Source organism: Adelges cooleyi, unplaced genomic scaffold (assembly GCF_023614345.1).
Source record: "Adelges cooleyi isolate 19-005CV unplaced genomic scaffold, UGA_ACOO_1.1 ACOO_flye_CR_arks_rails_tigmint_CR_PRNA_108, whole genome shotgun sequence".
NCBI lineage: Eukaryota > Metazoa > Arthropoda > Insecta > Hemiptera > Adelgidae > Adelges > Adelges cooleyi.
This window is the reverse complement of record NW_026095761.1, coordinates 14,325,906-14,339,077: the sequence shown is the minus strand read 5'-3', so window position 1 is coordinate 14,339,077 and position 13,172 is coordinate 14,325,906. Positions and strand designations below refer to the sequence as shown.

Genomic DNA, 13,172 nt, shown 5'->3' with positions numbered 1-13,172 from the left:
CAAAGTATAAATAAATCATATTATAATAATAATAGTGAAAAAATAACAATTGTTATAAAAACGCAACAATGAGGTTACAGAATAGTGGGTCACCATTCGGTCGATTTTCCTTGAAGAACATACACACACTCTTACTATAATAATATAGGTAGTAGGTACGCCCCTTCTCTTTATTGTACTTTTTTAAATTTTAAATCACACGACGCGCATTTAGTTTTTCTCTTTGTATGCATATACTGTGTTGATTTGTCTGTTGACGGTGAATTTTTATTAAAATAAACTCTAGTTCACAGCGTTGTTAAACCGTTGTGAAAATTATACTTTGAATAATAATACTTCCCAGTATAATCCACGGACAAATTCTCTTATCACTCTAACTTAATAATTGAAATGGAAATTAAATGAATAAGGCAAATTATGAATCGTCACTCTAATCGTTCCAAAAAGAAGCAGCAACACTCATTGTATTGTAAATTTGTGAATTACAAATACATACGGATAGGTTAGGTTTGGATTTAATTGGTTTGGTTTGGTTTAGTTAGGTAAGAGTAAGTTAAGATATAAATAAAAAATCGCTCTCCAGTTTTTTATGTTTTGTCCTCCAAAAAATGGTGCGTTTAGAAAAAGAGTATCACAGAGTTGAGCAATAACACCAGAATAGTTGTAGTCGATCAAAATCAATTTTCAATTATAATTATGATTTTTTTTAAATATAATAATTATATTATATATATAAAAAAAAACAGTACGAAGGGGACCACGAAATAACGTGTCGAGGCTCATGTAGAGCGTGTCCAAGGTAAACCAGGGGGCTACGCCCTATTACAGCTAATGAAAGCCACAAATAAGACCTATCCGAAGGAAACCGACCATAATAATAATATGTAAATATTATTTATCCGTCAACATAAGCGTTACTGCACGAGGAAATTGTTTTCGATTAGTTATCCGTGTGGTTTTCGACGACGTCCCTATGTGTATCTCAAGTGAACCCTAATTTCTATGTTATTTTTTTATATTCGTTATTAAAATATTGTCTTTAACTGCAAATATGAGCGTGCTAGTCCGGAACGGACGTATTATCCTATGTATATTGCACGTGTACAGGACACTCGAATTTCAGTCAGTCTTTGTGGTGGAACCAAACAACAGATTTGTCTTCAAATGTTTACAATGCGAGCGAAGAAAGATTGGTTGGTATTCCTATGCGTTTCATTTCCTTCCTGTGCGATATTATTAATTGTATTCGGATCACGAGCTGTTGTGCGATTGGGAAACGATACGCGTTAATATCAGACCCATTGTGTGTGTGTGTGTGTACTGTGTGTGTGCTGTGGGAGAAAGCTTGGTGTTATAATATAGGTTCAGCGAACGTTGGACGGACGAATATCCTCAGACAACACGTCAAGATGATGACTGTACTTGTTTTACTATTATAATAATTATAATGATAATAACATAACGACACTTGCGGATAATCATTACCGGATATCGTGCTGTACTTGTTATTAATTGTTATTTTTGTTTTGCTTTCTCATTGATTCGCACTAATTAGATTAGCCCGTGAACGTACATCAGTCACACTCGGTATGCAAATCGCACGAAGTACTTTTTCTTACACCCACAAGTGTATCTTATTGGTACTAAGTGCACACAGATTATATTATAGTCGTTTTAGAAAATAATATGCAATCGTGTGTGTGACGAAGAGTATCTTCTCAAGCGTTGAACCGCTGTCTAAATATACCTAATATAATAGTGAAGGTGTAAGCATTAATTCCAAACGTGACTTTAATATTAAAAAAAAAAACGAATCGTCGTTGATAATTCGTGTTGTTAGGAAACGGGGATTTGATGTGATATTCCGCGGACAACAGTAATTGATTGTCTAAAACCAAAATAGTACACTCTGTTAATTTTCTTATAAATAACATTTTGTTAAAAATGTTGTATACAACAATATTGGAATAAACAATTTGAAACACATATTTTTTCTTGAAATGCAACAGTTATTAATCTAGACTTCCCGATGGAGGTTTTTGGTAAACGATATTCGGAGACGATAAAAGTCATCTTTTGTCCCCAGCCTTATGGTCTTTCCTGGATGATTCATCTGTGATGCACTATCACATAATGTCTGTCGCATAATTATAATTTAACTATGCCGACGTCGACAAAATAATAATTTGCCAACTTAATAATTCAACACGGTTCACTTATTAATAATTATTACCTATCGTTGAATTAACGACAAAAGAGCTCAACTGATAAGTTATAACATTTAATTATGTAATTTTTTTTATAGTTAATTAAAAAGCACGTGGATAAGTGCGATACACCTAATATGATAAAATATATCTATAAAAAGTAGTTATGCCAACGGAATATTCGGCCATGTTAACGATGATCCAGCTCGTGACTAATTGTTGTAAAATAACGTTTGCTAATTATATGCGGAAAACATTTGCCGTGTAATTGACATTTAACGGAACATATCAGGTTTTTTTTTTTTAATATCAACTATTTTACTTAAAAAACCACCATGAACCCTACTCTTTAAATGGTTGGGTATAGACAAATTTTACTAAATCTGAATTTAAAAATCGTCCAATAATTATTATTAATTATGAGGAATTTATTATCAGATTGTCACAGTGCCTATCAACGCAAAAGCTTCAAACTTCTTGTAATATTTTAGTGGAACCAAATAAGGTTTATACATTGGAATCTAAGAAAATTGAACCGTTTTTTTAGAACCTATAGCAAAGTATAATTTAAATATGTGAATACCAAACAGTTTACTTATTAGAAAATAATATCAACATATTTTTTATTGGATAGAAACTCACTCGCTAATGCCTAATACTAATTTTAGGACTATTTATTTAGAATATTTCTTTTGTAAATGGATTTTGTTTTTGCAAAACAGATATTATTTAGGTCTCTATTGGTATATTATCGACTTAGTGTTGTATTTGAAAATCGAAAGTGCTGTTTCGCTACAAAATAATTTACTATGTACGGCTCCCCTTAATGGAGCGGTCGCTACAATAACAACAACAAAAAAACGTTATTGTAAAGTGCATAATGTACTGCACTTACCGGTTGTTCATAGAACTGTTGTCGTCGAAACGTCCAAACCTTTAACGACGGTCGTGATCGAATTTTCACTTTGTTTTTTCACATTCTCATCATTGTCATACTGGTCGCACGTCTGACAATGATATTCGAGTCCTATATTACAGCTTAGATGACCGTCATGTTATTTTACTCTTACTTGTACATGGTCTGTAGCGTGTCTTGAGGATTATTGAAATTTCTCTGAACCGAGCTTGTATTATTTTGAATTTTCCCGTCAGGTATGTGTTAATAGTCGCCCGACGACAGATTATGTTAACATGTTGGACATAGTATTGTTGTTTATTTTTCCCTCTCTTTAGTGTCGTACACCAGTAACAATATAATAACATACACACACACACACACACACACTGATGATATTATTTTCGCTACTCATACGTGGTTGACAAACACAAAAAAAAATCGTCTGAAAATCGGTGAAAGCCAACCCGACATTGTATTTGACATTAAGTAGAAATACTGTTCGGGCCGAGGAAAGTGTACAAAATTGTATGGCGGTGCTGTGATACCTCTCTAAGAAAACGTGGGTCCGATTCACCGTGGCCAATCGCAAAACAATCCGCCGTCCGTTTCCTTAGCCTCCCCATGCATCTTTTTCACTATGCCGCCGATTCGGCGTTTTTCATTCCAAAAGTAATTATTAACCGTTAAAATTGTTTTTTTTTGTTCCAGACCGACAGAAAATATAAACTTTGTTTCCATTTCAAGTTGCTGCTGACCGCCGTCGTAATCGCGGCGCTACTATGCCCACCGCCAGCTAACTCTGAAAGTAAGTAATACCGATTATAACATTGTAGAAGATGGGACATGAAAATAATATTAATTAAGTTACTAGTTAACGTTTGACTAAACCGACTTGGTCAAAACAAAACTTAAAAGTAGAAATCGAAAATCAAATCGGGATTAGTTTCGTTAAAAAAATTGAAATCCAAGTCTTTTAGATTACAGGAGAATCCGGCTTTACGGTATGTTACTAGTAAAATAATTGAAATGACAACTTTAATATTGCATACGACAGTAAGTAATGAAAACTTACTAGAAAGTATAAGTGGCGGTAGAACATGATCGAAATAAATGTAGTAAAAATGTCAAAAGAAAAGATCCATCTTGAGGCATGATGTGGTGCAGTGATTAACTCAATTGGCCTTAGTTCAGCTGCTATAAAAAAAAGATCTAGAAATATGAGACTTTATTATTCTAAAAACAATATCATACAATTTCTAAAAAATTGTAACCAGAGCTAGGGAAAATCGAAATTTCCAGGATTCGCTATATCCCAATCCCATCTGCTTTAATATTAGGATTTTAAAGTAATAAATTAATTTCGATTTTCTAATTTCTATTTTACCCAAAATCATGAATTTTTAATTCTGCTCAATACTAATTGTATTGTATCTGATCGGGATGTAAAGGTTGCCGACGAATTTTTTTACAACGTCTAAGTCTTTTGCTCTGTGGATAGGGGACACAGAAAAATACAAGTATAATAATTAATACAAATACTAATATTATAACTGTGTGAGATGACAAATAAAAGCATATTATGGAAGTTTCATTTAATCATTTTCTGTATGGTTTTTGAAAAATTTAGCATAAATCCCATTTTTCTAATAATATCAATCAAAACTCTTTATGTTTTGCATCAGTGTTTGCTCATCTAAGAAAACGATTATGGTCATTTGTAGGATGCTTTGAGTGTTCCATGCTAGCTTTATACAACACTCAAATGTTATGTTTAACTCTCTATCGTATAATATTATACAAACAGATAATGTATATTTTGGTGATGATAGTAATAAGTCATACAAGCTATAATCATTTGTTTTTAACGTCTCAATCCGCATTTAAACGTTGTATAGATGACCAAACGTTTTGTTCCCTTCGGGGACATGGACCATCCGAAGAGCAAACGGCAAAACTAAATTTAGTTATAATGTATTTTTTTTAATTTTACTTGTCAGCAAAATGTGAAAGTTTCTATTTTAAAAACTACTTATACGTGGACTATACTAACGAAAGTTAACAATTATAATACTACTTGGGAACGTTGTATTAGAATATAAGTAAAGTAATTTATAATATAATATACACAATACAAAAATATACCTATGTAATGCATTTACTTGGTCTAAAATTACCTATCTCTTTAATTTTTATTACATTTTAGTAATGAACATCAAAATGTTAGTTTTCCATAAGAGTGCACGACGGTTTAGGTTTGCTTTTAAATAAGTAAAATATAACCTAATACGTTACCTACCACAGAATTTTAAAATTGTAAAAATGTAAAATAATAAATCTACCTCATTTTTAGAGAAAATTGAGTTTGGCTCTTTTAATTAAAAGTATCTTACAGTAAGTTGTTCATAAAAAACATATAAAAGTAACTTTGAAGACATGACCATTTTTATCGTGTAAACTAGTTTTCAGTATTTTTTTTTTCTATGCAAAATTATTTATTTAAATGAGTTAACGTTGCTCATTTTTATAGTAAGTTTTTTGTCATATTATATAAGTTTGAGTATGACGAAACTACTGTAAAGCTTTTTGAAATTATTCAGAGATTCATGTAATAAAATTACTACACATGTTATCGCAGTTTATTATTATAAACATGTGTTAGCAAGTATATTAATTAAATTTTTCAACGCCTATACAATATATTATGCGTTGTAAGTTCTCTAACCTTTTCCAATTATACAAATTATATTTAAATTTTAAAGTGGGCGCGACAAATGCGTTGGAAAAGGTTTTTGTAATTACATCACAGTTTTAAATATGACTAGTGCTGAAAGTAACATTTGTATACTTGTATGAGTATTATGAGAATATATTATCTATTGTGTGCGAGTAGAAAAAAACAATGACTACAGATATGTATCGTATTTATAATAATATAATTATTATATTTAATTTGATGGGTACTTGAATGATTAGCGACAGGGTCATAATTTATAAAATATTATGTGCTACCGTAATATAGCATATGGCAATTGAAAAAAAAAACATATTTTTCAGTTTAAAGTATGAAGTCTAATGTCGAAATATTATGGCGTGTGAGAATTGCCCAACTCACTCGATTACCGTTGTGAGTTGATAATAAGTATCGGCCATATTTGCTTAAAAGCCCATAAACAGTAAAGTTTCAAATTTATTAATGTTAAAATATTGCTCAACCACAGCCATTTATCGTATAGTTGTTAATGTGAGTAAAGATTGAACGATTTTAAGAACCATCTAGAACACATAATATATTTGCAAAAGGCAAATAAATAAATTTTAATAGAAATGGTCAACATTAAAAAACATACCTAGTGGAAGGAACTCGTTCTCTGCAACGGAGATCTGCTCTAAGTACATACAAATCCTCATAATAAATATACGTACTTTATTTAGACGGTAAGGTTAAATAGATAGTTAACGTACTCATAACCAAACCCTATTTTTGGAGCTATTCAAATACATAGTTCAACACGATTATAGAACGAGAATAGATGCATCTATTTTATCGTTGAATCCTAATCTGGAGTTGATCACGATTGGTTAATTTTTAAATCACATCTAAGTTTTTGAAATAAAACACCGTTTTATGGTCTTTTGGCGTGTTATGCACGTTAATATAATTTTCTAAAACGTATATGGTGTTTTTTGTTCTATTTTCTGTGTTGAATTCATACACAGAACTGATGTACAATATTTATTTTGGAGATTATTTATAACAAAGGCATTTATTTGTTTTTATCGGATCTTGACTAAAGCTGAGATTGTGTCCTGTGCAAACGATTCTCACGTTTTATGACATAAACCGCAGTGGACGTCCGGTGGTGGGCTTTCACCAGTTCCGGACGGTCGCTGCTATAATGCAAGGTCGCGGGTCAAGGTTCAAAACGACCTAGTATACATTTACTTACTTGCGATTTCATCGAGACCGGTTTCCCGGATCGGTCATCGCCTTCTATGTTTATGTGACATAATCCTGTGGTCAAAGGAGACACCACTATCGATGACTGACTGTGGTACAGCAAACAAACAGCTGCTGGCCAAGCAAATAAATAATAATAATGCATATTAAGCTCAAAGCACCGGAGAATACATTAGACTGACGGTCGATCTTTAAATCGTGGCGCAACGTTTAAGCCGTTTGCCATTAAGATATTATTTATATATTATGTAAATTGTCCGAGTCAAACGTTTCTCTGCAAGTCCGATTTTTCTTCATACGCGTTTTTGTAACGCGACTACAAAACGACTCGACCCAAACCGAGCGTGAGATTTTCAAGGATGCCGACCGAGATTGTTCCAGCTCCAGTCCAAGGAATAATAAAGAATATATAAATTATTTATTGCTAACAAAAAGAAATTACTATCGAGTACATCTCGAAAATTAACACATATTATTACGAAAAAAAAAAACAATGCAATGTAATTATCACGAGTTTTTATAAGTAGACAAAGAAAATCTATACATTGTATCTAACTACTTTTACCGGTAAAATAATAAATATTTTGTTAAATAGGCTGGTGTACTCCTCAGTTGTTAAAGGGTTCTGTATAACTTAGTAAGTTTTCTAAAATTTTGTAGAGCTCTGCAAGAATTCTTCACTGGAAGTTAATGTTTTTCATTAGACTATTTTAGCGTCTTTGTTCACGGTTTTCACTATTTTTCCAACTTAAACATAGGATTTGTAGCAATAACACCTTGCAATTGAAAGATCATAAAATATTTCTGAAGCCAGTACGTTGGATAAATTTGTTTAACTAAATGAGCTCAACTATTTGATGTACATACAATTACTTTGTTATTAAATACAAATTCAAAATTTCGCCAACGTACATTATTTTTAATTCACTTGTGAGCTAAATCGAATTTATTCAAACCCTTTTTTATTATTAAAGATATTAATTAATTAAGCTTCTTCATTATATCTGCCTATGGTTCTCTCAATGTTTTGAAAAATAAAACTGGACCCTACTTAGAAAAAATGGACGGTAATCTCACCAGTAGTGGGCTACTATCATAGTACAATTCTGTTTGCATAAATTGTAATAAAATTTAGTATTGATTTATAGAATTTTCTAAATTATTCATACCTATTTTACAGTTAATTGATATGGTTGTATAGAATTGTAAAGCAGCACATGCATAGGTGTAAGATACTTAATATAGGAAATACATTTTGCTACTTGAAGAGTGTGTCCGTGGTGATCTCTGTCACTACTATTAACATTGATATGCCAATATTATCAATGATATGATGAGACGATATAATAAGAAGCGTTCTAAATGTATTTTATACATAATTGCAAACTGTATTGGCTCTAAAAAAAAACATAGTTGCGCAATAACACATTTACTTTATTTCAGAATATTCGGCATCATAATTGTAGGCCATAAGCACCGCGTTATCGCGCGGACTGTGCCTCAGGGAAGTAGTACAAATAGTATATTTTACCGTTTATGCTTGATTAGCAAACACCATATTTTGATAGTTGACACTGGGTAGACCACACAGACGCACATTCTCCGGATTACATGTGTATTAACCTTATTTCATAATATTATTTTGTTACCCGCTGTCGCCGTTGGTGTTGCTGCAAAAAAAAAAATCAAAACAAGTTTCTCACAAATTATCGGTGCAAAAAAATATAACATCTAGACTGAACGTATTGCAATAAAACTTCTAAGCAGCCACCAGTGGTAAGAGCAGTATGTAGTCTTGTTAGTTACACTGATATATCGTTATGAATAAATCCAATTTAAAAAAAAAAAACGATAAAATGTATTCAATACATATAAATTATTTATGCATGCTACATTTATAGCAATAATCATGTTATAATTAATTAATTATACTTGGTTATAACAATTTGGAAATGATATACTTTAATGATTATAGTAATTTATTTTTCGCTGTTGTTTTAGTTAAATAAAAAAATAGACGGCAGCGGGAATTTGAGTTTACCAGCTTAACATTAGTTTTAATATTGAAATTAAAAGCGACACTTCACCAAATATAATAATTTTGTATAAGTTTTTTATTGTGTTACGTATTATTATTTTTTTTTTAGTTCATTTAGTTCAGGGATATTGCAGTCACGACGGTTATTATTCCGAAATCTTTATTCCATATAATATTTTATTACGAAACCTGTATGGTTACTTTGAGTAGTTCTTATATCTTATCAATCATGTTTCCTCGCCGTCACTTATCTAATTTAATTTAATTATTACAAATAATTTGTTGTTAACTATTTTAGGTTCGTTGCGCAGCTGAAACGCTATTTTTTAATACTCCAATACTATACATGTATATCGTCGGATATATATTTTTTTCTTCATTATTTTGTTTACATTTAATATAAACTTAACTTTGTATTTATATTATGTGCTCAGCATTTATTCTATTTTATTATTTGAATTTTTATTTTAATATAAAATTTTTAAAGTTAGTATCTGAATATCTATTTAAAAAGTAAATTATTGCTTCATTTGATAATTGTTATTCAGATTTGTGCAAATCAAATAGGTGTTTAGATATTTGTTTGAATTAAAATTACCTGCCTATTTAATTTTATTTCAATAAAAAATAGTTTTTTTTTTATAATGTACAGATTTGCTTCGAGCCTAAATTCGTTGCAATAAAATATGTATTACATTTCTCTATCTTAGCATTTCTTGTAAAACACCTCTAAGTATAGACAGTCCGGTTTTTTTCTTTAATTCGTCATTAATGAAACCTTCAAGTACCGAATGCGGTCGAAATACTTCATGCGGACGAAATACCTGTAATTTATAGAGAGCTATTATTTTTATATCTGAAAGTGTATTGTATTTACAAATATATAAGGAACAATAAAAACATTAAAAAATCATTGTAATAACCGTAAAACACGGTCCATAAATCGTGTCTAACGTTAAAAGTCTCTCGCTCGAAAATACAATTGCATGGGCCATACAACATTTTTAACTAAAAAAAACGGTAAATATATATATATATATATACATTTTAACCATTCAATAACAGCAGCTATTAAGATAGAAATCATTCTGTCGCGTTATAATAAACGATAGAAAAGCGAATTTTATTAGTAAACACATTCATTATATATAATAAATATATGTATATATACACAATATTGAATATAATGTATTATATGTATAATATGGATATATAGACTGACTGGTGGACATAACGACCGTTGGGCGGTCGAACCAGTTTTTTAGCGAGTTCCTTTTACTTTTTAATTTTATCACAGGTGCGTGCGCAACGCTCTCGTTTTTGCGCCATACGGTCAGCTGATCTATATATGTATATATTCATATACATTATACATACATGGTTAAACTTATATATTCTATATATATATGAGTGTCAATATAATATATAATGTTATACTATGTAGAACGCCAGAGTTTGTACACATAAGACGCCGGAAAAATTGGCCCCTGACGGCTATGACTATAAGAACGGTTGCCCAACAAAACCAGTAGGGTCACGTTAATAGGTTTAAACTATAGCATGGCCGCTAGCTCTAAACTTTGTGTTTAGATAAATTGAATAATAATAAATAATAATACATTTTATAGTATAGAAACTATTTTGACCCATAGTCACAGTTCAGCATTATTCGAATAACTGTACTTATGTTTTAATTCTGTATACAGAGCCAATGTATTCTGTTTATAAGATAATGGGTCTTTTTTAAATAAAACTAATTCCATATGTATAATAGTCTAATTGATAAAAACAAATGCTACTATTCTAAATAAAACTATTTTATCTTTTAGAATACAAAATTATCTGTACGAACACGTTTAATCTAAACTAATTTGGTCAGACCCATTTTTATGTTTACTTCTTGGCTATTATTGCAAATTCATACAACATCAAAACGCTTCTATGTTAAAATAAGTGTATACAAAGTTAGGACACCATTTGTGATAAGTAAGATAAACCCCTTTTTGTTCGCGGTCGAAGTGGGTATGTAAAAATAAAAGTTTCAACGTGATGACTAGTTAATTAATAAACCATAATAATTTTTTGATAATTATGTTTGATTTAAAACCCTTTCTAAATCCTCTACACAAGCATATGTATAACACAAACAATTACTTCCTACGCAAATGGCAAAAGTGAAACAGATGTAATTATATTATTCTTTCGCTGAAATACAGCCAGGCAAGGTTATGTACGCTTTAGCTAACAAATTTGTTTTTGACAAGCTTATATAATTGGATCATGGTCATCATCATCATCACCACAATCACTAGTTAGATAAGTATCGTTATGATTCTGTCACTCGGTAGTCTGTACTCTGCGCAAAAATGAACTACAACCACCAATGTACAATTTTACAGTCATACAAAAAAATGTTCAAGATATTGATATCAAATTATAGTTATCAGTTCATTCATTATAACATCCCAATAAAAAACGTATGACCTCTTAAAATCTAAAGAAATGTAAAGTTTAATATTATGAAGTAGTAAGTGACAAAAAATATGAACTTTAAAATTGTTTTTGTCAAAACTGATGGCGTTGACATAAGTAGAGCAGATTCTGCGTAGTTTAGTGTTCCTTAAGTTCATTCATTTATTATAATTTATTTAAACTTATTCTACAATTACTTACTTGTTCTTGTTTATAAACTATTATCTTGTATTTTATTATTCATTATGTTAATAGTTAATGCATTAATTGTAAAATAATATTGTGTTACCTAACTGTACTTAAGCCCTCTTGGGCGTTTACCCTAAATAAATTTAAAAAATGAGTGTAGACACTTATACCGTTTGAATATAAGTAATGTCGATTGGTTTTATTGTTTGCAGCAATCCGTAGAAGACTGAGACGACCGACGGGTAACAAATTACAACAGGACACCCCGTCTGCAGATGGATCGACGGCTACTTCGTCGGCTGCGGACATGGAAACGTCGGCTTCGGTGAACAAGTTTAAGATACGAAACCGAGTGGCGACCAGGAAGTCGGGCACTGAATCATCGTCTGAGAAACACATAGCCCCGGCCAAAGACAGCCAAGACGAAGGCGGATATAAGGTAATAATCGGGCACAGAAGGTTTCAAGGCTCTTTGCGCTTTTAAGATATAGGGACGGCGACGTGACTGAGCACGACCAATATTGTCAATGCGTTTTAGAACAATACAGCTTGCCCTTCACCGATTATTCCAGAGAAAATAAAAAGCATAACAATATCGACGGGTAGAAAATGCTATTCACCGGTAGTATCTGGCAAGTACATAATATACTTAGTTACGCCAGCGGTTGCGCACATAAGGTACTATCAATGCCGATTGTATAGTAAAAATTCTTTTGTGCGATGAATTCGCACAGACAAACGCGTTGACAGATCGAAAGACATATTCGATTTTCTATTAGTGAAATTAATAATAATAAAAAAAAAAAAACATAAGTAAAAATTGACGTCCGACGAAGGACGCGCTAAAAATGATTGCTACGCGAGAGTCTATGCAATCAATATGTTATAATTTACTTAGATTTTATACCGTGCCATTAATAATTGTTACATTCCCAAGTTTTCACAACTTTAATTTATTTTTAAAAAAAAAACATTATATATTACATTGGTAATTACATAGGACATGTAAACATCAGTAAGAGTTAACAAAATACTTGTTTCAATAAGGGTGTTCAGTTATAGATTCAAAATTAAGACTTCAAATCGAGATTATCTACGTCACATTTCTGTAATGAGGGGAAGTCGTGTGATCAACAGTTCCCAATGAGGGGGTTCTGCATACAATTTTTTTTTTTAAACAAGTCTTTAATTAATAGGGATGTACGGGAATATCGAAGGGGGGAAAAGTTCTTTTTACACTGCTATAAAGGAAGTCTCTTATGTCCTGACTTAATTTTATTAGATATTGTCGGCCAATACGATGATTGGATTACATAACTCGCATACAGGGGTCTTTGATCTTTACTTGCATGTCCGTCACGGATAAACAATATACTAAAATTGACAATTGCCTTGTGACACGAGTTAACC

At 31.3% G+C, this 13,172-nt stretch overlaps 1 protein-coding gene across 1 annotated transcript in view; it reads left to right on the top strand.

The window, feature by feature from the left end:
• LOC126847484 (probable chitinase 10) overlaps positions 1-13,172 on the top strand; it is a 31,651-nt gene that overhangs the window by 12,851 nt on the left and 5,628 nt on the right. The window contains exons 2-3 of the mRNA XM_050587743.1: positions 3,814-3,910; positions 11,975-12,201. Coding sequence (XP_050443700.1) covers positions 3,814-3,910; positions 11,975-12,201 — 324 coding nt within the window. The remainder of the gene's footprint in view (positions 1-3,813; positions 3,911-11,974; positions 12,202-13,172) is intronic.